Source organism: Gadus morhua, chromosome 15, assembly GCF_902167405.1.
Source record: "Gadus morhua chromosome 15, gadMor3.0, whole genome shotgun sequence".
Classification (NCBI taxonomy): domain Eukaryota; kingdom Metazoa; phylum Chordata; class Actinopteri; order Gadiformes; family Gadidae; genus Gadus; species Gadus morhua.
The window spans coordinates 6287764-6314710 of NC_044062.1; the positions used below are offsets into that span (position 1 = coordinate 6287764).

Below are 26947 nucleotides of genomic sequence, written 5' to 3' on the forward strand. Positions count from 1 at the left end.
CCAAAGCATGGCCTTATTAAAGACAGCCCGGGCCCCTCTGCTGCCCCCAACCCCTGGGGCCCCCATATCTCTCTCTCTCTCTCTCTCTCTCTCTCTCTCTCTCTCTCTCTCTCTCTCTCTCTCTCTCTCTCTCTCTCTCTCTCTCTCTCTCTCTCTCTCTCTCTCTCTCTCTCTCTCTCTCTCTCTCTCTCTCTCTCTCTCTCTCCCTCTCTCTCTCCCTTTCTCTTCCTTTCTCTCCTTCTAGTTTAATAGCCCCCTCAGCTTCCCTTTTATCTCATGCTGACCCGATCTAAAACAAACAATATTACACTACAAATCAGGATTAAATGAACAGGCTCTTTCTCTCGCTCGCTCCGATAACACATGGAGGCCTGTTGCGTGGTGATGATCAATGCTGGCGGCATGCCCTGTCGACAGGTCTTAAACATGATGTATAGCAGCCTAATATGGGCTCTGTATGATTAAACACACAGGGATATTTTTCCTGGTGTTTCTCTTAACTGTTCATTTTATATTGCCATTTCTGAGATAAGTGACTTTCTGGTTGTGTTTTAAAAACTTCGAATGGATAATTCGGTTGTTTTACAAACAAAATATAACTTTTTGTAGATTCATAATTATGAATTTCAAAATGTTGCCTAGTCTTTAAACTGTTCTTTGTTGAACGTCTATTTATATTGGTCATGAAGTAAGACATTGTGCTATCGGTCGTGTACAGTATATGGGTTGAAATACATGCATTTTCAAAATGACTAAAATAGGAATAATAATAAGGCATGCCAAAGTCCATGAAAGAATTGTCGTCGCCTTCAAAATATTTATATTGGGTTTATTATTATTATAAAAAAAAAATTAACTTCCAATACAATTATCCAACGAGCGATACGACCAGCAGTAGCCTACGACAGACAGAACACCAATGCAGATTTGCAATACTTCATGTTTTTCGTGGTTACTCGAGTCAATTAAAATAATAAAATAGGTTTTTTATTTTATTTATTTTTTTAAACATAAAAAACCGAGGATCTGGGTCAAGTGGTTGGGTCTACAGTAGAACCCACGCGCCGGTGGAACCAAAGACCGCGCGGTCGCTGCACAAGGGGGACAGTGTTTTGAGCGCGCCTACTTCCTTAGCAACGTGTATCTGAACCAGGAAGTACTCTTCCCCTTCGAGCTACATGGCTATGGATAGCGCATACAGGTAGGCAAGTGTACCGATCTAAAGTTCGCCCTTGGTATTCCATAATTCGGATCAGTGCGTATGGGAATCCGGTATGGCGGACACGGGTTTTTTCAACACACAACTAGATATGTCATGCGTACAAAGACGTTATTGTACGTAAAGTTACACATCTACTTTGTTGACAGGTGTGTTAGCTAGGCGTCCCAGCAGCGAACCCATTCTTGCAGTGCGTACTTGCAATACATGATTTGAATGGCATTCCTGTCGGCGCCTGCCACGCACCGCTGTCATCCACTGCGCGATTTGTCTGCGTGATGTGCATCTCTCTGCGTGATGTGCATCTCTCTGCGTGATGTCTCTGCGTGATGTGCATGTATTTGCGTGATGTGCATGTGTCTGCATGATGTGCAACGTTAGTGTATTTGTGTCTTGTCAGTTGACTGTAGTGAAACATTGCAAAAGTGAAATGAAGGAATAGCAACACCTGCTCATTCAAATTAAAATGCAGCTGTTGTTTGTTTCAGTTGGAAGATAATAAATAGTAAAGTTACCAGTGTGTACGTATGATGTATTCAAAATATTTTTCATTGTCATGTATACTCCAGTGAACTTGGAACTTTGTTGCTTGCTTTCACCTTGTTCCATATCATTGCAATGTAACAAAGATCTAATTAAACTACGAGTAAGGCTAATAAGATCGCCACGTCCACATCACTCTTCCATGGGTCCCACAGGCCATGACGCTTGTCAAGCTATGCAGGGGTGATGGAAGATCTAATCACCTGTGTTGAGGAGCAGCCGCAACCGCCTTCCTCTCTTCCAAACTCATGGACCAATCAGCACTCAGACTCAGCTCAGAGGACAGACGAAGAGCCCAAAGCTGTCGGTGGATTTGTATTAGTACACGCTGGTAAGTTGCATTCAGCGCTCTGTATCATCAGTTGACATAGCCTACTTTTAAATTGTATATATTCGGTGTATTTCTTAACTAGTTGGAAGTAGTGATTGACTTGTCTTCTACGAAGGCTATAGTACAAATCAAATATTTGTACCTAACATTTGTTTTTGGTGCAGTAATTATTGTTTCACTATGAATTTGTATATTTTTGCTGAATTAGAAGATGCTGACAAACATTTTATTAGGTATTCAAATTTATTAGTAAGATACAAAGGATCCTAAATGCGTGTTCAAACGTGTCGTTGAAACGTATGCCATGGTTGTGCTTTAGGGGCCGGATACCATTCTGAGTCAAAGGCCAAGGAGTACAAACATGTCTGCAAAAGGGCTTGCCAGAGAGTAAGTTTTAATATAAATTTGTACACTGCATGACATGTATTGAAATGTACTCATTCGTTTCTGGAGATGTGCAGCGCACACCAAAAAAATTACTACATGTTGTCATGAGATATTTAATCACTATTCGCAGATATATGGTGTTTATGGTGATTCTTAGTAACACAAATAATAACACTCAGATCTACCTTTAGATACTGGAGAGAGTGTAGAGTAGACATAGAAATCAGAAATACAAAGCTGGTCATTTTATTATATAAATATTTATTTGTTACATATTTTCTATTAGCATGTATTGTGTAACTATTTGTTACACAACAGTTTGGTCTGATTTGTTGTGAAACGTTGTTTGAACTGTACTTCACTAACATTCAGAGTAAAATAAATACATCAAAAGATAGCTAACAAAACAACACAAACCACAGCAAGACATAATTCCCCTGCACTTGAACTCTCATTGTTTCGAAAAGATAGTCCGCTGTCACTCCTATATCTGTTTGCTGTTAAATTCAAGCGGTTGCAATCCACGGTTCACGCAATGCTAAATACCGACAACACGTTTTTAATTGTGAAGCACTTTCCATTCAATAGCAGTCACCAGAGTTTGGTGCAGCGTGTTGAATACAAAACCAACAGTGGCTGAAGGCTTCCATGTATAAAGGGCCTCTGTGCTTGCTCACCAGGCCGTGGAGAGGCTCCGGGCCGGGGCACTGGCCATGGAGGCCGTCGCGGCAGCGCTGGTGGAACTGGAGGTCAGTAGAGGCTGGCTCCTGAGGCTATGCTCCATACATCCTCTTAATGAATGCTCACTGTGTTTTAGGGTGGGCTAGTAGAGCGTCCTCCCAAGTTGGAAAGCGGGAGTAGAGACTTGATGATTAAGTGATGTGTTTGTGTGATGTGATGTGTCACATCCTTTGCGTTTAGAATGTTTGATACACTTAGAGAGACAAGATTAAGATATCAATTCGATTAACAAATATTGTGAAAGTCATTTAATTAATAATTGAAGATAATGGGGTTTTTTTTGCTCCAGGGCTTGTTTATATAATGCTACGAAGAGATATCTGCACTTACCGACATTTCAGAAGGCCACTGGCCCATCACCACCTTTTTTTTCTCTCTCTCTTTCTAAACTTGCGTACAAAAGACCAACTGTTCCTCCCTTCCACACCGTCTGTTATCATTGGCACTGCGGTTGGCAGCCATGTTGTTCATGTTTCTTCATGCCCCGCGCCCAGGACTCTCCCTTCACCAACGCCGGGATGGGCTCCAACCTGAACCTCTCCGGGGAGATCGAGTGCGACGCCAGCATCATGGACGGCAAGTCGCTGCACTACGGCTCCGTGGGCGCCATACGAGGTGAGGCTCCGGCCGGGGGGGGGGGCGGAAATTACGAATCCTATTATGTCCACGCCAAGAACCCGAAAAGACACGCCCGCCTCTATTTCTGATTGCTCCGTCACACACGTCACCCCTATCTTTGATTCTACTGTCTATGGATTAGACTACCGTGCTTTTAATGGCTTGATATTAGCTGCTAGGGTTAGGGGTTAGGGTTAGAGCTCGTTGGTGACGCTCTCGAATGCTCACAGCAAGGTTACCGTAGAGTTCTAAAGCGTCCAGTTGAGTTGCATGCAACCCGGCCAATCACAGACAGAGTAGGGCGGGTCCTTGCGTGGCCATAGTAGGATTTGTAAATTTGTTGCCGGGGGAAGGGGTACGCCATTGCTCTTGTGTTATTACCAATGTCACTTTAACGACCCTCCTACTTGTAATAAACCGCTCCCCCACCACTAGATACACAAACAAGGACGCGCCGGATCTTATGTTTATGATTGAGTTTCTTTCTCTCATGGTTTCGTGGGGGAAGCATCAGCAACAGGGGGGACCTAGCAAGCGAAAAAATCCACCATGTATTTTTTTTCTTTTAACCGTAATAATAAACAGGGCCTATCTTTATGTTTACATCCCTGCGCAAAGGAAGCTTTGTTTGTGTGCAAGGAACTCCAACGTTATCTCTGAGGCTGACATAATTTATCCCATACAAAATGCCCAGGGGGGCCCCACATGACATTTACACCGTGAGACAACGCATAATAATAATACAACCAAGATTGTTCTTCCCGTGCCGGCGTGATGTAACACACAGTGAAAGTGATTCCAGCCCTTGTAGCATTACCCCTCTCTGTTCGCTGGTAGGGCCTCCCTTTGGAACAGGATAGCCGTGCCATTTTTAATTTCAGACGTTAAAACAAACAGCCTGGGTCTATCTAAATATTAAAAACCGTCCGCTTCAGAGATCAAAAGCCCGACATTAATATGTAACATGTATACATTAATCTGCCAGAGGCATGCCATTGCTTTTGTTCTCTGCTGGTGTCAACCACTACTCCTTGGCAAGATCCGCAGCAGAGACGATTTTCAAATCAAACACCACCTCCCGCCATCTCCTTGTTCATTAAGACATGTTTCTACAACCTTTCCTCTCTCTCCCTCCTCCAACCCTGCTAGGAATAAAGAACCCCGTCCTGGTGGCCCACCGCCTGCTGAGCGAGGCCCAGAAAGGGAAGCTATCGGCAGGCAGAATCCCACCCTGGTGATTACCTCCGTCCTCTGGGATCTGTTTAATGTCACGCTGGAGTGGACGCGATGTGATGCTGAAGTGCTCTGATGTGGTGTCTTCCCCCCCGTCGCGCTAGCTTCCTGGTGGGGAGGGGAGCGCACGACTGGGCCGTTGCTCACGGGATTCCCCCCTGCCCCGCGGAGAAAATGGCCACAAGTAGGACTCGTTTTTTTTTTGTTTTGTTTTTATTGCTGCAGTGTTTTTCATCTGGTAAATGACGATCAAGAAGAAAGTCAGTTTTTTTAACCGCCTTAAGTTAAACTGTCTGCTGAATTTTATTCTAAGATGTATTTTGTTTGCAAAAAATATTATTATTATAGCTGCATACATACATATTATAGTTGTATGTTATGAATGAGCAGCTAGATGTTAGGTTGGTTGTCTTGCTCAAGGGAAACCTACAGGTAAACCCACAACTTTTTTCTTGGGGACTCGACTCTCCTGCCGACTATTTGTGGCACACAAAGAAATAGTTTGTTATAGTAAGTAACTCTAGGCGTGCAGAAAGCGATACGGTATTTCCTGTTTGTATTACGTTACGCTACTCCAGACGTTTTTATGATGACGAGCTGGAACATTCCTTATCATATAAAATAATGACTGGAAAAACAAGGAAATCATCGACGTAATGCTATAGACTCAGCCTTTCCTTTGGCCAAGTTCACAACAGGTAATCTCGTTAATCTCGTTGGTTTTGGTCTGAAAACCTTTATTGGCTAATTATATTATCAACACCATTTCAAAATGACTAAAGATGGCCAGAGTGCTGTAAAATTTAATGCAAGGATGTCCATATTTTATTACGAGGTAGGTCATGTTCTTTGCTAATTTCACACGTTTGTGTCCTGCACCAATAAGCTCTGGCTTGCAAAGTCTCTCAAATAGTTTATTTATTTATTCCAATTTCTTCTGCTCAGATGCCTACTAAGTAAGATAGTGTAGTAATTTCAGTGTGATTGTTTCGTCTTTTTTACATGCTTGCTATGCTTGTGTCATGTGTAACGAGTTCATAGGCTATCGATTTGCACCCGTAGAGTTCAGTTTGTCGGCCTACAAGAGGAACAAGCGAAAGATGGAGATTGCCGAGAAGATGGACACACCGGAGAACCCGATGAAGAGAAGGCGACAGTCCAGTGAGACTGTGAGTACATTGCTCCAACATCTCCCATTCACTTCCGTTATTTCCTCTCCGTCACCCAGTGATGGTCGTTCATTTGGGTCTGGGGAAAAAAAAGAACGAGTTGCGATTTTTATTTTTATTTAATTTCACCTTGGGTTTGCCTATGCGTGCACATTATTGCAATCAGATTATATAGCCATTACAAATATAAAACAAACAACATCATCTTATACACACTTTACTCTGCTTTCATGCCATCCTATCCCAACACGCCTTCTTCACAGTGGACGGAGTGGATCATTAAATCAGCACCCCTAGAAGCGAGAATCCATTTGGAAGCGCGAATCGTTTTAATTAAGAATCAATTTAGAATCAAATAATGACCACAAGAAGAAGCCTGTGAAACCGAGAGACTCACGTCCCTATTAGCCTCTTTGATGTGAAGTCATTGAACTTGATCTGTTATTAGTGAAAGTATAGCAGTAAAGTATAGGACCAAGTTCAGCATTTGATGGCGTTTCCTCAGTGAAAAGCCAGAGCTTTCAGAGGCGTTTTACACCCCCCACTCCTGCTTTTGCACCACCACTAACACCACACTGTCCGTCTGACACACTTAACCAGATCTAAATGCAGCCTCGGGCTCTTGTCTTGATTTTATGACAAACGGCCGATAAAAAGGTCTGACATCTGCACAGTCCTCTAATCTCAGGTCCGTTGGTTTCTTATGGAGGAAACGGTGGGATAATTACGACCTGCAGATACCCATGCTGTGTGGAACAGAGACACACACACACACACACACACACACACACACACACACACACACACACACACACACACACACACACACACACACACACACACACACACACACACACACACACACACACACACACACACTCTGAGCCGTTTAAAGTATCTCGTGCCCTCTGCGCTGCATTTTTATGTGCTTTGACAATCGTTTGAAGCACTCTGTGAGATGCTCTCCTCAATCAAGACTCAAGGGTTATTGTGTTGTTGTATTGTCCTGTTATTGGCTACATTGTAACCAAAATTGCACAAAATAAAACCAAATGTAATGTTAGTGCATATGCCAGTACATATGACGGCATTAAAGTGCGTGCGCGCGCGTGCACGGGGGTCTTTCCACATGTTGAAGTGGAAAGACAGCCCAAGAACCCAATTTATCAAATATACACATGCAGCATCATTTTAACCTAGTTTGAATTTTGTTTGTCAGGGGTTATTGTTTCCAGAAAACCTCCACTTTAAGTATAACCATAAAAGGCCTCTTAACAAGTCAATCCACTAACGCAAGCCTACACGCGTCCATCTGCTTCTTCTTTCAGCTCTGACGAGGAATCCCCGCTCTAGAGTATGTCAACAGTGATCTTGTTATTTCAACTCACGTTGTGTGTGTGTCTGTGTGTGTTGCCCCCCTCACCCCCCGCCCCCCCCCCCTTGCGATGCAGGAGAACGGCTCTGAGTGTCTTGACACCGTGGGGGCCATCGTGGTGGACCAGGAGGGAAACGTGGCTTCAGCCGTCTCCAGCGGCGGGCTGGCTATGAAACACCCCGGCAGGGTGGGCCAGGTAAACCATCCCTCCCTCTCCCTCTTCCTCTTCCTCTTCCTCCTCGTATCTCCACTAGCTCCACCTTCGCCTAAACCTCCACCAGGTGGAGTCTACCTGCTCTCAAACATGTAGCTCCTCTTGTATCTTCACTAGTCCGCCTCGAATCAGCTAGAGCATGGCTTTGACCCTGCAAGGGTTCAAGGGTCAAGGGGGTGGATTCCCACGTTGGATAGCCATGCACTCCCAGGACTGGAAGACCCTCTGCCGGACAGGGCTACTGACTTCCACTCTTTCGTGGTTCTCAGTCTCCCCTGGAAGTCACCGTCGGCGTCTGTTAAGCGTATTAATTGTTTAATGTGGGCCACTTCTCTCTCTGTAGGTTTGAGTCCCGCTGCTCAAACATGAAGGGCTTACCCTGACGCTCCCTCCTGCTCTATGTTTCCCCCCCCCCCCCCCCTCGCTTCTGTGTGCGCGCCGCACTAAAAATACGCCTTGAGCAATTATACACCTCTGACATGCCTGGGTCTCCTCTGTTTTGCTTCTATTCCCAGGCCGCTCATTACGGATGTGGCTGCTGGGCCCAGAACAGCTGTAACTCAAACCCTTACTCCACAGCAGTGAGTACCTCAGGTACACCATGATACTCTCTGCTCTGTGGGTCTGTGTGGTGGGTTGGGTGGGTGGGTGTTTGCGTGGGTTGGTGCGTGTGTGTGTGTGTGTGTGTGTAAACGTGTATGTGGGTGTGTGAATGCACGTGTTCACGCATGTTCGTGTGTTCACGCATGCGCTTGCGTGTGTGTTTCCTCTGGGTTTGAGTGTGTGTGTGTGGGTGTTTGTAAACGTGTATGTGGGTGTGTGAGTGCACGTGCGTGTTCACACATGCGCTTGCGTGTGTGTTTCCCCTGGGTTTGAGTGTGTGTGTGTGTGGGGGGGTGGGTGTGTGAGTGCACGTGCGTGTTCGTGCGCTTGCGTGTGTGTTAACTCTGGGTTTGAGTGTGTGTGTGTGTGTGTGTGTGTGTGTGTGTGTGTTATCATCTAGAGTGGAAGATACAGATATCTATATCTCCATCTTTTTGTTTTTTTTATAAACCCTCTATCTGTAGCCGCCCCCAGCCTGCCGCGGCACGCATCTTTTCTTCGCGTCGCAGAGGCGATATGAATCAGAAACAGATACCGTACGGCCGGGGCCTCTCAGTGAGTCAGGCTTCAAACAGGCCCCATAATACTTTCCAGTGACCCTCAGTCCGTTCCCCCCGCTAGGCCGCTCTCATCATCAGTCACTTCCTGGGCTGATTGAGTCATCGCACGGCCGCCACAGCCGCCGCCGCCGCCGCCACGATTCCTCGTCTGGTGGTCAGCTGCACGCCAGGTGTGTCGAGAGATAAAGAAACACAACGGCGTCAGATGTTGTGCGGCGGGGTCCGACATTGGACACTGGAAGTGTGGGGGGGGGGGGGGGCTGGGGGCACAGCCATGGTGACGGATCACATGGATGATTCCGAGGACAAGATGGTGGACTTTGAGTCGCGGCGCGGTGCGTGTACTTCCCTCACTCGCAGTGTGAGGTGTTGACGGTGTGTCTGGTGTGGACTCGTTTACCCGCAGCGTGGCAGGAATTGATTCATCGTGGTCGATGCTCCTTGCACACAGATAGGTGCGGGATAGCTGGTGTCTCGAGGGTTTCGACTGAACTGACAAGGGGATGTTTTCGCCTTGTTTTGTGGTGTCTACAAAGTGGTGACTGTTATAGTAGCCTAATGGTGAGTCATGGTCACATGACAGCGGGGAAACACTTAACGTTTGGCGGTCAGCGAACGTGGGGTCGAGGCCTTCGCTGATCTCATTATGTTTTTTTTGGATTTGCCTCATTCCTATTACGCAAGTGTTGGAACCGGCTAACGTGATGCATCTGTATTCCTAAACCATCCTGCAGGCTTTGGTCTGTGTGGCCCAACTGTCATTGTTGTTCAACACGTTTTATACTGTACATTCAACAGCTCGGGACTTTACCGTCGTTCTATTTACAGTTTTGTTGGTTAAGGATGAGGGTGACGTCGAGGTCAGCCAACACTGGGGGCAGGATTATCTACAGAATCTGCGCTTCCAGAAGCCCTGAAAGAGACAAAACAATGAAGTGTGGCCCTGCACGGGGAGATTCCTGCATCCACATGTACGATACTTTGAAGCCAAATAAGATGTTCTGCCTCCTGCCTCTTGTTCTCCGGGCGAGTCAGCCCTGCAGCCATGGGTCTGTAGGTTTTTAAACTAATGCACACTGTCACACTGGAACAAAGGACTCCCCCCAACCCCCCGCCCCACCACCCTTTCAAGAACCAACCACCCCTTTTTAAACAAAGCAAAGGCGTCCTGAATGGGCAACATATTCCTACCATGTACATTCACATCCTGCCATCTTTTCATGGCAGGGCCCCCTCCGAGCCAAAGGAAGTGTTGTCGTTCATTCATGCGGTCCGATGGGTTTTGTGTACGAGACAGAGCTCGTGTTTCCTCTTCCTGGGAGATGCTTAGACACAGTTCTGCACACAGCTTCTGGCGCGAACCACCGGGTCTTTTCACTGGGGAGCTAGGAGGAGGGGAGAGGGGGTTGGATCGGACCCAAGATTGAGCTGTGTGTTTGGGTTGTGTGGCAAGGCGCGGAGTGTCGTGGTTAGGAGTCCTTGGGCTTTGTGGCTGGGACTGTAATAATATTACTTAAAATATTATAAAGTGTAAAATCAGGGTGTAAATCAGTTAACAACCTGGATCAGACTGGTATTACCTCGAAACAATACAACCTCAATCTCAGTGAGAAACAAAATCAACATATCCGTATTCTCTCAGATTTCATCAACATTTATGTTTTCTTTCCATTGCGTCATGACCGTGCACAGATATTTAGAAAATGTTGGTATTTCTGAATCCTCTTTCTGACCTTCTACACATGTTATAAACGATATGCATAACTAAACAGTCAAGCCTGTTCTGACGCTATAGATCTTTGGTGATTATTTACGTCCTCGGTCGTCTGAGCAGCACAGGTATGCCTTTCATGTCAACAGTGTAGCTTCCCAGTGGGGCTGGAGCGCAGGTTTTTTGTGTGTTCCCGTGGGACACCTGCTTCTGATTTCCTCCCCCTTCAAAGGCCTTGCCCATCAAAAATAACATAACCACAGGAATAATTATTTCTGTGGTTATGTGTGGCACATGTCACATTACCGTCCTACATCATCGCCAGGAGGGGCTTATAAGACGGGGGCTGATGTTTGTTTTATGAGTTTACCTTTTGAGGCATCTCTCTGTCCACTTCCTACGGCCCCTGGTCGCATTCTGTTCAGGTGTTGGTCAGACGGACTTTGGCGGTTCTTCTTCCTCACACTGTGTCGGCACTTCTCCCGGTACGCGGTCAGGATTTTACGGTAAAAGTGTTCAGAGAGAGAGAGAAAAAAAATAATATCTGCGGTACCTGGCCAAGTGCGCGTTGTTGCCGACATCTGGTTGCCGCGGAAACAGGAACCTGGCCGGGGTATTGTTGTGGTTACCTGATGTTTTACGGGGTCTTTATGGCTGTTTACACAAACAACAAGACTGGATTCTCTGCTCTTTACGGGCTGGCTCTGCTGCCGTTGCCAAGCCCTCCTTTTGTTTTCACTCGATTTGTTCTCCCTGTCCAACGCTTTGGCCCAGGTCGTGTTTTGATACATGATGTATGATTCGTTGCGTGGAAATGCATTTGAACATGCAATTTAAGAGAGCCGTCAAGTTATTGGCGTGTGTACGGTACGGAAAACTGTTCACTCGCTGAACGGCGGAGAGTTGGAAGATGGGCGGTGTAAATCAGACCTCAAGGACACGCACGCACGTTCGTGTTCACACACACACACACACACACACACACACACACACACACACACACACACACACACACACACACACACACACACACACACACACACACACACACACACACACACACACACACACACACACACACACACACACACGCAGCCCTATATTCTGTTTTAAAGCGGTGTGTGTTCTTGATCGTTACTGACGTTCGCAGACCACCATTAAATAAGTACATGAATTGCACAACCATTGAGATTTTTATACGATATGACTCTTTGGGTACAACAGGTTCAGAGTGAAACTGTGGGCTATTCATCATTTCTGTTGCAGCTGTAATCAGGAGGACATTTTTACAAGCGAGAAATCGAGAAGAAAGCGAAAATTTAAATGGATCGAGTGAAATAAAGCTGTAACTAAATATATGTAACGTATTGCCGCCCTGCACTACGTACCAATATAAAACAGGTGAAGTGTGTCTGTAATGCCTTCCCCTCCCCCTGACTATTCTTTGAACTCCTAACAGCAGTCTGTTTTTTGTCGTCTCTGGCAGACCAGTGAAGTGGCTCTTTGCAATAGTTGTTATGAGAGAAGAAAAAGCGTCTCTCAAGTATGCACTGGAACTATTAAAAAGAAATTAGGCCAGTTTTTTTTCTCTTCTTCTTCTTCCTCGACTGACACCGGCGTGTTTTCCAGTGCGGGCTTGCGATGGGTCTCCACGGCACTCGCTCGACAGACCTCGCTGTGGTTATGACAACATTCAATTAACAGTTTTCCGATTGAACATCTTGGTTTCAATTCGGTCCTCTGTTCGGGATGAGTAATGACACAAACTGCTCTGCGCAATCTAATTTAAAAATTCCTCCAAAGTAGAAAAAAAACCCAACTAAAATTATAATGTTTTTTTGGTTGCTTGGATTGTGCAACAATATCATTGCGAAAAACATGATGTTTTTTAACATGACGTGTTAGCTTGAAGTGAATGGTTAGCCTACAGCTTACAACCATTTAACTGCTTCAATATTGTACATCTTTAAACTGGGTTGAATATAATTTATCTAACACTGATTCTCCGTTGTTGCTGCTGCTGATGTGCCGTTGAGCAAGCCGCGTGGCATCTGACGGTTCTGCTTAGACGGCTGTGTGGAATATGTTTTAACCGTATGAAGATGACCTGGACTTTGCAAGGCGTCGGTCCGGAAGATGTGCAATTCTTAAAAGAGACAAACTGACTCGAAAAACATGTTTAAAAAAAAGTGTATAATAACAACAAAGGGTAGTGCTGTGTGTTTCTTTTTATGTGCATATCAAATCAAGAATCCTTTAATTAGCGCCGCATGTTGGGGTACCTTAAGTTAATCACGGAAAGCATGGCAGGCTTTTGTAACATGTGTATACATCAAAGGCTTGCCGAGACCAACAATCATAACCAGATAGCGGCAATGCACAGCCCATCTCATCCACATGATATTCAGAGCAGAACCACTTCAAGATGGGCGCCTGATACCTCCGGACCCTCTACCTTGCTGCTGCTATCCCTGAGCCCCTTCGTGTGTGTGTGTGTGTGTGTGTGTGTGTGTGTGTGTGTGTGTGTGTGTGTGTGTGTGTGTGTGTGTGTGTGTGTGTGTGTGTGTGTGTGCTCGTATATATATGTGCATACTTGTGCAGCATGTGTATGTGTGTTTTCATACACGTGTGTGTGATTTCCTACAATTGTATGCGTGTGTGCATGTTCATGTGTGTGTTTGTACGTACATGTGCGTCTGTATTTTCATGTGTGTGTGACTGTGCGTGTGTGTTTTCATAAACGTGTGTGTCTGTATGTTCGTGTGTGTGTGTGTGTGTGAACGCGTGTGTATTTTTATATATATATATGTGTGTGTGTTCATACGTGTGTGTGTGTGTGTGTGTATCTGTCTGTATTTTCATGCGTGTGTGTGTGTGTTCATACGTGTGTGTGTGTGTGTTCATACGTGTGTGTGTGTGCTCTCTCCAGGCTGCGGGGAGCATCTGATCCGCACTATGCTGGCGCGGGAGTGCTCCGTCGCCCTGCAGGCTGAAGACGCTCACCAGGCTCTGCTGGACGCTATGCAAAACCAGTTCATCAGTGAGTCTGCACCTCACCCACACGCCACCCAGGGGTTAAACCTCCAGGCACCATTCATGTGTTCATCATCATCAATATAGAAGCTGTCTTCCAGTTATCACTCATGGACTTAACCTCTGTATATCATTCATGTGTTTATCATCATCAATATAGATGTATATGTCATCCAGATTTCAATCTTGGATTTAACCTCAATATATACAATTTATGTGTTTATCATCATCAATATAGATGAATATGTCATCCAGGTATCATTCATGGATTTAACCTCAATATATCATTGATTGATTGTTTGTTTATTTTCAATATAGTGTATTTATCAAGACATGATTTATGTTTTTATTGAGGTCAATAGTTAATTGATCTATTTATTATCAAACTATCATTCATGTATTTATCCTCAAGAGATCAGTAATGTGTTTTTCATCAAGAAATCTTTGATATGTTCATCGAGATATTAGTATATTTTTCATCAAGATATGAATCTATTTAGCGGCAAGATATTGATGTATTCATCATTGAAATGTCAGTGATGTTTTCGTTTGGCGGTTTGTACAAGTTTGTTTGTCAGATTTCCGAACAGATGCACGTTTGCAATTGCCCTTAGAACTAAATATCAAAACAGAAAAATGTGAGGGAAAGAAAATGGAGATGACAAGAGTGACCGTTTGAATCAGGGATTGTTTTTGTCTGGGAGAGCTCGTCCTGCAGTTGTTCCAAACGACAGTTCCACATCACAGCCACAGTCGCATTCTTCTTTAATGTTTCGTGGACATTTCATGTGAAGATGAAGTTGTTTTTTAAAGAAGTGGTCAGTTATTCATTTATGTATTCTTTTATTCCCCGTCTTGTTAAGCGTGTTTGGTCTCCTTGTTCTTTGGTGTCGCAAGTCCCAGCGACTGTTGGGGCAATGCGAGGCCGAGCGAGCCGGGGACACGATACAACTCTGGATGACTCTGGGGGAAATATGCAGTGGTTTGAGATCTGCTCTGCGCTCTTAACAGAAAGCTTCTGCAACAACTTAAAGCACCATCATCCTTTTCATCCTCCTCGACTTTTTTTATCGTGTTGTTTTTCCCCTCAGGACGCACTTGATGTTTGAGGTGAAATAAACTCTGTAGTATTTGTGACCTTACCCACGCGGTGGTGGTAATGACCACATTGTAATAGGATGATTGTATTATCGGGCGTTAGTGGCTCAGGGGGTAGAGTGGGTTGACTGGCAACCTGCTTGTTAGATCCCTGGCTCCTCCTAGCTGAGCGTCGAGGTCTCCCGAAGACACCTAGAGCAAGACACCCAACGGCTCTGAGGAGCTGGCTGTCGCCCTGCATGGTTGACACCGCCGTCAATTTGTGTAAGAACGGGTGAATGTTGGGCATTATTGTAGAGCGCTTTGAGTCGGCAATGTTTAAACAGCGCTTTATGAATGCAGACCATTCACCATGTAGGTCGCGGCTTCTTGGTCTCTTAAACTTAAGTTTAGGGAACTTATCGAGGCAGGTCATCTGTAAACACCGTGCGATAGGGTTCATGTTAAGTTGGGCAGCACCAGCTGTTTGCACCAGCATTTTTTAAGTGTAACTCCGTCAAATATGCTCCATACTTAATTCTTTCTGTTCCCCGTCCAACCGACTGCAACTGATTGAACAACATATGCATTCAGATCACAGCCAGATGTATTCATGCGAGCTATGGTATTGTACGTAAAGTGAAATGGCAGCGCACACATCAACACACACGCACACAAACGCAAACGTTCAAAAGCGCTTATGTTTAGTCGCGTTCTGATCGTCATTGATAGGTCAACTAATGGTGAACCGACCGGGGAATGATTGAACCCCTGGGGTTGTTAACAGTGTGTGTGCAAAGGGGTTTTCATGGAGCAGGGCTTGTTCAACAGAGGAGGCATTTAAGAGCCCTTTTAAGAAACACCGCAGCTCTGTGTGAACGGGTCAAGCGATGCTCGTTTATGGGGTGTCTGGCAGGGAGCTTTTTGCTCTGAGGAACCGTAGACGACTTGAAATGCTGAACTTTAAAACAATGTGCAACACATTTGAACCCCAGCGCAGACACGCACACAAACAACACAGACACGCACACAAACACGCACGCCACGTACGTATGAATGTTTAAAAACGTACTCTGAAAGTCTCTCGTGCTGTGTTGGCAGGGTTGCGGGTGTAATGTGTCTTTTGTTCTTTGTCCATATAAAGCTGCCTCACACTTTTATTTTGCCTCTCTCGCCAAACAATTGGATTTCCTGGGAATGTTCCACCTCATTGAAGTGCTTTCAACGGGTTCATCTGGCCAGAGATGTTGAAAATGGGATTCCTCTAAAATGTAATGCAGTTGTGCTGTATTGAAGAAACATTATATTAACGACATTATGGCCTAGAATCTGTGTCTATAGCAGGTCATTGTTTTGCGTGATACAGTGTGTGTGTGTGTGTGTGTGTGTGTGTGTGTGTGTGTGTGTGTGTGTGTGTGTGTGTGTGTGTGTGTGTGTGTGTGTGTGTGTGTGTGTGTGTGTGTGTGTGTGTGTGTGTGTGTGTGTGTGTGTCTAGGCTCCCCCTTCCTAGCCAGCGAGGACCGTGTGTTGGGTGGGGTGATTGTGCTCCGATGCTGCCGCTGCGAGGAAGACCCGCCGTCCCAAGACCTCCAGGCCTCTCTGGGTAAGACCTCCAGGCCTCTCTGGGTAAGACCTCCAGGCCTCTCTGGGTAAGACCTCCAGGCCTCTCTGGGTAAGACCTCCAGGGCTCTGGGTAAGACCTCCAGGCCTCTCTGGGTAAGACCTCCAGGGTGTGAGGTCTTACACACACACGCGTACACACACACACACATGGGTGTGTGTGTGTGTGTGTGTGCGTGTGTGTGTGTGTGTGTGTGTGTGTGTGTGTGTGTGCGTGACTTATGTCTAACAAATCCATCGGATCATGAGAGGGTGTGGATAGGGAGCGAGTGTATTGATTATTTGGGGTGTGCGTCTTGTTGTGTGTGTGTTGGGGGGACGGCATGTTGGATGTCTAACAAATCCATCGGATTATCAGAGTGTGTGTGTGTGTGTGGTCTGTGTTTTTATCTGTGAACAATCAGGCTCTGTTTTCCCAAGCCCTTGTCTCAGATTCAAACAGACCCCCCACCACTGGGTCCGGTGCTAATCTGCCCACCTGGTCTTATCTGGAGGCTTTAGGGACCTCTCTTCCCCAACCCTCCTCCCCCAGCGGCCATCTTGGCCGTACCATATCTGTACGGGCCTTTGTGCGTTTAGCTGAACACCTAGAGTGTTGAAAAACAGGAGCAAAGCCAGCATTTCTGCCTCTGCTCAGAGTTCACACCTCCTGTTATTGTTGCTTAAAGGAGAGCGTTGTTGCATCCATGTAGTTAAAATTTGGCTTTCCTGTGATCTGGTGCTTTTAGCTAATCAGTCCCACGCAGTGCACATGGAGACGGGAGGCTGCCAGCATGCTCGGGTGACGAGACAGTGACTGAATGCGGCAGAGCCAACGTCTAAAAATCCTGACTACTTCCGAGATCCAACATCTAAAGTGCCGGTGACTGAGTACCCATGAACGCAGACATCGAGGCCTCCCCGCTTAGATGTGGGCTGCCACAGGCACGCAGTGGAGTGAGATTCAGATTGGTCGTCCACCACCAGCCGCCCGCCTTCTGAATCATTTGAATGATGCGCGCAGGGCCTTGACAGCGAGCACTTATAAAGCACCCAGTAAAGCGTTGGTTGTCCCGCCCCGGTTGGGAGACAGCGAGGGCCCCGCCTCCTCCGCAAGAGTATGGAGCGCACTGACGGGTCCTCGGAGATACACCGGGGGAACCGGAGAGATCTGGAACAGACGGGCTCGGTTTGCTCGGCCGATGTAGCGGCTCGTCAATCAGGAGCGTTGGATTCGAGGACTCTGAGGAGCTACTCACGACGACGGGTGGAGCTAAGGGATGTGAAGCTGAGCCTGATGACCAGAGGCTCTCTCTGAAGGGCTGATTATGGTCCCACGTTCACACAACGCAAGGGGGTTACGGACCCCTTACGTCCTTGCGGACCCTCATTGCATCCACCGCAAGGGCCTGATGCGTGCCTCCCAAAAATGTTAACCTTCGGTCGAGGCGACGCAGCAGTAAGGGCTGTGATTGGTCAGCTTACTAAAACCCGACGCAGAACCATGAAGGTTCACGACTGCGTCGAAGCGTCTGCGTGGTCATTGCGTTGGGTGAACGTGGAACCATAATCAGTCCCTTGAGGTTGGGGTCTGGGGGAGCTGGCACCCCTACTGCCAGACTGAGATGTCTGGGGAGGCTCCTGTACTTTATCTGGAAGTCTCCTTGAGGTCAGCTCTATTGAGCTGGAGAGCAGGACACAGAACACCGCATAGGCTTGAGATGTAACAAACGAGATGCTCTTGGAGGGATGCACCCATGCCCGTAGCCATCTATGAGGTCACCGAGGTCCGGTAATCTTTGACAAAATAAGAATAGAATTTAAAAACTAAACGCAACTGTATACAAGTCAACAGTTGAGAATTTCTTCGAGATGAGCCGAGACCCCCAGACCCCCAGCTAAACTGAACTCCCGCAACTGAAGCCTCACTTTTTGTTTAAACTCTGGCTCTGGGCCTGGGTTCACCCATATCTCAGAATATCTTTCTGAATCCCACAAAATGACGACAGTTGCTGACTTGGCGGTCCGTTATCTTTAAAAAAGGAGAAAATATAAATGGTCCTGCTTTCGGCTACTATTAAATACATGAACTAAGTTACTGCAGATCATGTCTGGTACTGTGAGATCTTTAACCCTAAAGCGTAAACAGCCCTTCCCATTAGTGAGCATCTCCCAGTTCTGTTATAGGCGGAGAGTCAGAATTCAGCAGCGGATCGGCCCTCTCTCTATCATTGTTATCTGGTGGATTCAAGTCGAGCTAGTTATTTTTCTAAACCCATAGAAAATACTTGACCCTCCTCTAAAGAAGTTGCATCAATAAACACTGTCGTAAAACCCAAGCTGCTCCACACACACACACAAACCCATTGAAGTGTTTCCAAGACCACAGTGTTGTAACACCGCGCGGACGTTCATTTGTTATTACGTGCGGCGTCTTGGCGTGCGGCTATTTATATACATCCAAGGAGGGTGGTGTTTGTTTTCTGTGACATACTCCACCCGCTCCAGCACTTCACCGGGGAGGGGCTGGGTGGGTGGGCGCTTGGTGTGTGTTGCTGTTGACGTAGGGGGAGCCTTCGTGGGGAATCAAAGATAGGGGGCACCGCGCCGTCCCCCACCAGATTATATTGCCCTGGGAGGCGTCTCTGTGTTTACGTAGGGGTCTAAACAGAGCCTTGAGTGTCCTCTGGCACCCTAATTAAGAAGCGTATCCTCCTGGGTTCGGGCGGTCCTTTGCAGCCACAGCGCGTCTCGTGTGTGTGTGCATGTGTGTGTGCGTGTGTGTGTGTGTGTATCCTTCTGGGTTCGGGCGGTCCTTTGCAGCCACAGCGCGTCTCGTGTGTGTGTCTGTGTGTGTGTGTGTGTGTGTGTGTGTGTGTGTGTGTGTGTGTGTGCGTGCGTGTGTGCTCTTATCGTCCGCGGGGGGTACCCTCAGGGGAGGTGTTTATTTCAAACGGGCCACCTGTTGGACGGGAAACATCCCCCACCCCCCCCCTCGACCCTTCTAGATGGATGGCTTTTATAGAGCGCTGTTTTGTCTTTCCTACAAACACTTTGTCGGCCTGCGTTCCAGTATTTGTTTGGTCGTTTTTTTGCCGTCCCTGCTCTCTGAGTGACCGGTCTCTCTCTCTCTCTCTCTCTCTCTCTCTCTCTCTCTCTCTCTCTCTCTCTCTCTCTCTCTCTCTCTCTCTCTCTCTCTCTCTCTCTCTCTCTCTCTCTCTCTCTCTCTCTCTCTCTCTCTCTCTCTCTCTCTCTCTCTCTCTCTCTCTCTCTCTCTCTCTCTCTCTCTCTCTCTCTCTCTCTCTCTCTCTCTCTCTCTCTCTCTCTCTCTCTCTCTCTCTCTCTCTCTCTCTCTCTCTCTCTCTCTCTCTCTCTCTCGTGTGTCCCCAGTGGAGTTCCTGTGGAGCCATAGCACGGAGAGCATGTGCGTGGGCTACATGTCAGCCCAGGACAGCCGGGCCAAGGTGAGTCGTCTCCTCCACCCCCACCCTAACAATAACAGACAACACAGCAACACCGGAGTATACAGTTTCAAGGTTGACACACCGAGCATGGCTGACGTTATCAGCCCCCCCCAGCCCCCATAAGTTTACAAGTGCGACAGTTGGCTCACACCAGCGTCAACGCATGAACACCGGGCGGGTGCTAAGAGAATCATCACTTTCTCAGTTTGCACTGCATTATGGGTAATTACTCCTCATTGACATCAGCCAGTGGCTTGAATTCGTCTGGGGCGTGTGTTTAATTATTTCTTTGCTTCATAACACATGAGGCTTGTTTTATATTTTTTTGGGGGTCCTTTTATACTCTTTTAATGACTTGCAGTTTTGAGTCATAGTTCCGCCCGAGGCCCTTTTCTGAAGTTTTCTTTTTGTTTTTTCACATCTCCCAGAAATGTATGACTGTTAATAAGAAAAATGTGACTGAGGAAACAAATTGGTCTTGCGGGGGGAAGTCGGTGTGGTCTCGGCGATGCCGGCAGATTTATGCATTTTTATGAAACATGTTGAGCGGCGGAGTAGAAAAATATGATTGCGTGAAATGAGCGCTGGCTCCAGCCCGCCTTACTGTGTGTCTCCTCGGACCCACCATTCCAGAGCCATTGCTCATTTACGTTGCAGGAAGTGGCTCTTGCTGTATTTACAACAATAAAAGCGTTTTGTTAGAAGGTATCCTCTCAGGAATGATACTGCTCCGCAGTACAGATGTTTATTGTTCACGGAGCCCTGCAATTACCATTCAGGGTTTGTCCTTTTCCAGAGGGCCGTGACTCACCGTCAAGCCCCGACTTGCGGACTCCTTGTTATAAGCGAGCGGACGACTCGGTGCATGTGGGGTTTGTTGGTTTTTCGAGCCTTGATAACCATTAGGGTAAATGAGTACCCTGGTGGCGGACATCTGCATAAGCGATGCTGAGGCTACCTCAAGCCAATTATTTACACAGGGCTGGTACTGTGGGCCGAGAGAAGGCACTATAGGTCAAGCTTGTTTTGGCTTCTCTAGCGCTCTCTCGCACTCTCATCGTCTCACCCTCTCTCACTCTCACTCTCTCTCCCTCTCTGTAACCATCTCTCTCTCTCTCTTTCTCTGTCTCTCTCTCTCTGTCTCTCTCTCTCTCTCTCTCTCTGTCTCTCTGTCTCTCACTGTCTCTCTCTCTCTGTCTCTCTCTCTCTCTCTCTCTCTCTGTCTCTCTGTCTCTCACTGTCTCTCTCTCTCACCGGGGCTCTTGACTGTATCTGTGTCCGTCCTCCCAGCCCCACTCCTAACCTTACCTGCCCCCCGCTGTCGGAAAGCAACCCAGTTTTCTGGGAGTCCCGCCCCCGTTGGGGATATCGCTGTCCATCTGAGCGCTTGCCAAGTGCGCTGTGTGTATTGGGCCCGCTGGCGGAATGCAGAGTCTGTGAGCTCCCCTTTCATGGCCCTGCCAGCAGGACAAGGTGAGCCCAGAGGCTCAGCTCTATGCCAGCCCTCATGGGGGGGGGGGGGGGGGGCTGGAAGTCCTCCTTGATTCACCAGGGACACAAGATCTATATTTTTATCAATGTTTGCTCACAGCGAGTCTGTCCAACCCTGGAAGCCTTGGAACACTGAATGACTATGCAGACGCGCACAAACGAAACACACACATTTGCACACACACATGCACACAAACATGCATACACACAAGCGCACACACACATATGAACACATGCATACTTATGCGCACAATCAAACATGGACGCACACACGCACAAACACACATGCACATAAACGCATGCATGCACACAAACACACACACACAGGTGCGAACACACACGCATGCGCTAAAACACACACACACACACACACACACACACACACACACACACACACACACACACACACACACACACACACACACACACACACACACACACACACACACACACACACACACACACAGGTCAGCCACCAGTCTCTCATGTTGGTTTGCAACCGCAGCCGGCCAGCGCATTCCAGTGGTACGCCAGGTGACAAAGGTGACTGTTGTCTTAAAGGCCAGTGCTCGGGGGGGGGGGGACGACACACAAGGCGTCCTGTGTGTGCCGTGGTGCGGGCGTCATTAGCCACGCTGCAGATGGGGCTAATGTACGGGACGGTCCGGCCTCAGCCCACGGTACGCCGCGAGACACGGCATCCCCCCAGAAAGACATTCCTGCCATTCCTGTTGGCATCCCACTGGGGCGCTGCTGTCCCCCCTCTCCCCTCCCTCCCTCCCTCCCTCCCTACCCCCCTCCCTCCCCCCCAGGCCTCCTTCCTCTTCGCTCAGCTGCGATAAGAACATGAAAGGTCCCGATGCTCCGTGGGGCCGGGGGTATTCAGGACAGAGGTCAGCCCTGGATCTGTAACTCTGCACCCCCAGCCCCCACGCTGGATCCTCGTGCTGCGGTCGGTACGTCCGCACATACACGAATGCCAAAACGAGCGGTTTAATAACGCACCTCCTGCTGCAGCCCCCCCGGAGAGAGGGAGGTCAGGTGTTAAAGATGCTGGCATTCCGACTGTTTAGGAATTACTGCTAATGGTGTACATTCTGGCTCCGCTGGTGGCCCCGGGTCGAGGTTATTCTCGCTTCGCTTATGAAGGGCGCCGCGGAAGAGAGAGGAAGAAATGTGTTGGAGGGGGAAGAATTGGCCCTCCGTCGAATGCGGGACTCCAAAACAAATAGAAATGTTCCTGGTATTCACACTACTTTAAGAGAGGGAGGGGAGAGAGGGAGGGGAGAGAGAGAGAGGGAGAGTGAGAGAGAAAATCTGGTTCCCCTAAGATGCTCACCTGTGTGTGTGTGTGTGTGTGTGTGTGTGTGTGTGTGTGTGTGTGTGCGCGCAGGCGTCACAGCTGGAGCGCTTCAGAGATCACACCGCCTTGTGATTGGCCGGATGAAAGTGTACAGGCAGCAGGTCCAGCGGTGGCGGCGGGGTTGGTTCTCTGTTCCGTGTGCATGGTCCTCCCCCCCACCCCCCCAACCCCAACCCCCACCCCCCCAACCCCAACCCCCACCCCTCCTGGACATCATTACCACTACAAAGCTGTGCGGCTCCTCGCATCTTCTCAAGGGCCTGGGTGGAGGGTGGAGGCGGGTGGAGGGAGGAGGGAGGAGGGGGGGGCGGGGATGGACTTCAAATGGCGTGCAGTTCCAGTCGCCTGGCTGTCGTCTGCGCCAGGGACGAGTCTTCATGGCGGCACATTTTGTCTGTATTCTTTCGCGCGCGTGTGTGTGTGTGTGTGTGTGTGTGTGTGTGTGTGTGTGTGTGTGTGTGTGTGTGTGTGTGTGTGTGTGTGTGTGTGTGTGTGTGTGTGTGTGTGTGTGTGTGTGTGTGTGTGTGTGTGTGTGTGTGTGTGTGCAGCAGCAGACGTGGCAGCGAGCCGCCGTCACTGGGCTATATTTGAACCCTCTGTGGTGTTCGTTTGGGCCGTTTCATCCAGCTCCTAAACACATTCATATCAAACACACGCAGGCACGCCCGCGGGCGCACACACAAGCACACACACACACACACACACACACACACACACAAAGCATGGAGCTTAGAAGCCGACGCTATGTGTTACAAAACTTCTGTATTCGCCATTCTGCTGTCCTGTGGCTTCTTCACGTGTGACTGTCAACAAGTCGACTTCACACTACGTGTGTGTGTGTGTGTGTGTGTGTGTGTGTGTGTGTGTGTGTGTGTGTGTGTGTGTGTGTGTGTGTGTGTGTGTGTGTGTGTGTGTGTGTGTGTGTGTGTGTGTGTGTGTGTGTGTGTGTGTGTGCGCGTGCATCTCTGTCTGGAGAAGAACGTGTGGCCAGTCTGTCCTCCCTTTCTGGTCGGTTCCAGAAGTTTCCACACACATGCGTCCCAGAGCATTCATGTGATGGATCAGACGATGATCATTTGTGTCTCTGTAATCACACCAATCAACACATCAAGCGTTCCAGCTGATAGCTGAACCCTTAGTTGGATCAGGCCACACCATCGTTTATCTCGGGGTCGCTTCTGATCTACGCACACATCCTTCCTACATGTGGATAAACGTACAAACTAACTTACCTAAGGATTATTTTTTATATAATTGATATCACGATAACCTGATGGTATGAAGTATACACCTTCAGGTTTGTTTGTTTTTTGTATCCGGTTTTTCAAACAGTTGTCCCAGCCTTCAGCAGGCCACTAGTTAGCCGCAGACAGCGATTAAAAACATCGGCCCAATAGAAGGGTACACCCTTGATCTCTGAACCCCGGGGACATCGGTCCTCCTCTTGAATTGGTCCTGCAGGGCGAAAAAACAAGTTCCGCTAAGCTGGGGGACAAATCTCTGCACCGACCAGGTAATGAGAGCCCCTAAAGCAGCCTGGGTCCACCAGGGAAGGGGTGACCCCTCCGCAGACGACGTTTCCCGAGCCCGGTCGGGGTTGAGTATTTTCAGCTGTGTTTTTCGGGAGAGACCGGCAGGAATTTAGATGAGACCCGCTCGGCCTCGTCCCTCTCCCGTCACATGTTGGACATCAAACGGCCGATTGGTTAGCGTGTCACCCCGAGTCGATTGGGACCCTCTGATGGGTCTTCGCTCGGAAAACGAGCCCCCCCCCCCCCCCCCCCCCCCTCTTTAACCCCGTGCTCGCTGCTGGAAGATGAAGGGAAAATGAGGAACAGAGGAAGACGAAGGGAGGTACACATCCCCCCCCCTTGCTCCCCTGAGAGAGTGTTGCCATGTGTGCGTGGCCTTGCCTGGCTGTTGTCCCGTGGATGTGACAGCTGCCCTCTGGAAGCCGGGGGCCACAGTTCAGCCTTTCAACCCCCCCCCCCAGAAGGAGGGGAGAGCGGCACGGTGGAGGTGGAGAGGATGAGGTCTTCTGGAGCTGGAGGCTGATTCTAAGGGGGCCCTGTCACGAGGCGTTGACGTGGGCGGGGCGGGGGGGGAGAAGAGCACGCCCATGACATGGGGAGAAGTCATACAAAAGCAAGATTGTATTTGTATTAGACTAACTATCGATTGTTTGTTTTTGTTTGAATGACAAATTCCAATTCAACTGAAATTTAATTATAGAAAAAAACGACATTGTTACCAAATGACTGATTTTGCGTCTGCGTCTCTGTCCAGATCCGCCTAGCTAGCAATAGGACTATCCACCACTTTAGACTATTCTCTAGAGTCTATAGAGAGCACCCTCTCTATAGACTACTCTGCAACCGGTCTGTGTGGCCTGGGTATTAGGTCCTCTATGAGCCATGTTTCTCAGTCTCCCTCCTTGTCTCCCCCCCTCTGTCTCCCCGCAGACCCACATCTCCAGGCTGCCCCCAGGTGCGGTGCCAGGCCACTCCCTGGCCATCGAGGGGGGGGTGTGTCGGCTGACCAGCGGCGCCCAGGCTGGCCCGTAGCGCTGGCGGCAGTGGTGTCGCAATATGAATGATGTACACACTCTAGTTCACACAGGCACTGCAGCACACATAAACCAACGCACACACACGCACACATAAACCAACGCACACATAAACCAACGCAAACGCGCACATAAACCAGCGCAAACACACACACACACACATAAACCAATGCACACACACACATTAACCAACGCGCACCCACACACAGACATAGTCACATTCACATACATTCACGCACATAAAACGGACACAGCCCCCCCCCCCCAGACATAAACAGACATACACACACAAACGGACACGCACACACATACCCAGACACATAAATGCACACCCACACGCTCACACATAGACGCACGCATAGATGCGCACACACGCAGACATGCGCATCCTTTAACCCCACTTCCTTCCTTTAAAGCCGAGCCCCGTAGGAAGAGGGACTTATAAGCTTTAGTAGTTCCCCGCCCACAGGTGTCCAATGAGAAGGACGGCCACCTATCTTCCTCCAGCATGTACTCTATGCCAAGCCCCCCACCCACAACCCACACCAAGCCCCACGCTCCAACCACAACCCCACCCAGCACCCCCACCCCCCAGCATTATGGTCTTACCTGGATAGGACCCGATGCCTCATGCTCTTTCCCTCACCCATCTCTTGTTATTGTCTTTATATTTTATAGCTTTTCTTTTTGTACTTCATGCCCCGTCCTTACAATTGTATTTAAGCTACTATTTAGGAAAAACAGGGTGGATGTCCGTGACGTTTTATTTCATTTTTTTTATATTGCTCCACAGATGTTTTTAAGAATGTACTTGAGAATATAAAGACGGTTTGTCTAAAAGAACCTTCAAAAGGACGTTGGAACCGCATGTTGTATGGAACCCAAACGGGGCCATTTAAAAGACCCCTTCCTGGTGCTTCTAGCTATGCACTCGACATCTTGACCTGAACCTTGTTGCGTGCATCTTGACCACAATTATAACAAGTGGACAACCATCCCAGCCTTACGATTCCACACATTTGCCAAATTCTTCTCTTTGTTTAACAATGGCTGGTTACAGCGAGGAGCCAATATGCTTGGAGTCACGCGAGTCAAATAAATAGTCCATTGTTAAAAAAGAAAATATATACAAATAAATAAAATGGAAGCTATGCACTTCCCTCTGTGATGCAGTTGCCGCAGTGCTCAGGTAGCTTTAGTCTGTAAAACCCTCATCATCAAACACGACTGTTAAACACCATTAGAGAATACAAATAAAAAAACGGTTTATATTTGTACATTCACCTTGACAGAGTCACATATTTTCTTGTTAAGAGAAAAAAAGATGGCAGTTGATGCAAATTATTGTATGGGTTTGTTTACGCCCATGAAATGGTGCTAAGGACTGTTGGGAGAGTCGTTGTAAACGGATGCCTCCATTTTGTTTTCTGGAACAGTTGTTTTGTTGTTTATCTTCTTCCCTTTGTGTTTGTTTCTTTATCTAAGCTAGTAATAACGCCAGTATGGAATAAATACTATAATACAGCTATATTCTATCTCTACTTGAAATACGTTTTAATATAAAAGGATGCCATAAGCTATTGAAATACATTAATGTATGCACCGCTTTCTAGAGTGCCCGGAAAAGCTAATAAAAGATGTTGCAGAGTC

At 47.8% G+C, this 26947-nt stretch overlaps 1 protein-coding gene across 1 annotated transcript; it reads left to right on the plus strand.

Annotated features, from left to right (window-relative positions):
- The first annotated feature begins 1117 nt into the window (after window positions 1–1117).
- tasp1 (taspase, threonine aspartase, 1) lies at window positions 1118–26947 on the plus strand. Its single transcript, XM_030379369.1, has 14 exons — window positions 1118–1201; window positions 1918–2093; window positions 2413–2480; window positions 3161–3229; window positions 3716–3836; window positions 4989–5073; window positions 5177–5256; window positions 6135–6241; window positions 7693–7812; window positions 8346–8424; window positions 13634–13744; window positions 16310–16417; window positions 19804–19877; window positions 25194–26947. Exons 2-14 carry the CDS (start codon window positions 1949–1951, stop codon window positions 25293–25295), a joined length of 1269 nt encoding a protein of 422 aa, XP_030235229.1. The 5' UTR covers window positions 1118–1201; window positions 1918–1948; the 3' UTR covers window positions 25296–26947.

What these genes read in the sequence shown, in the direction of transcription:
- tasp1 (XM_030379369.1), top strand. Translation starts at nt 1,949, where the DNA reads ATGGAAGATCTAATCACCTGTGTTGAGGAGCAGCCGCAACCGCCTTCC. An exon ending in CTCCGTGGGCGCCATACGAG is followed by an intron (nt 3,837 to 4,988) that starts GTGAGGCTCCGG and finishes CAACCCTGCTAG; the next exon opens with GAATAAAGAACCCCGTCCTG. An exon ending in CACAGCAGTGAGTACCTCAG is followed by an intron (nt 8,425 to 13,633) that starts GTACACCATGAT and finishes TGCTCTCTCCAG; the next exon opens with GCTGCGGGGAGCATCTGATC.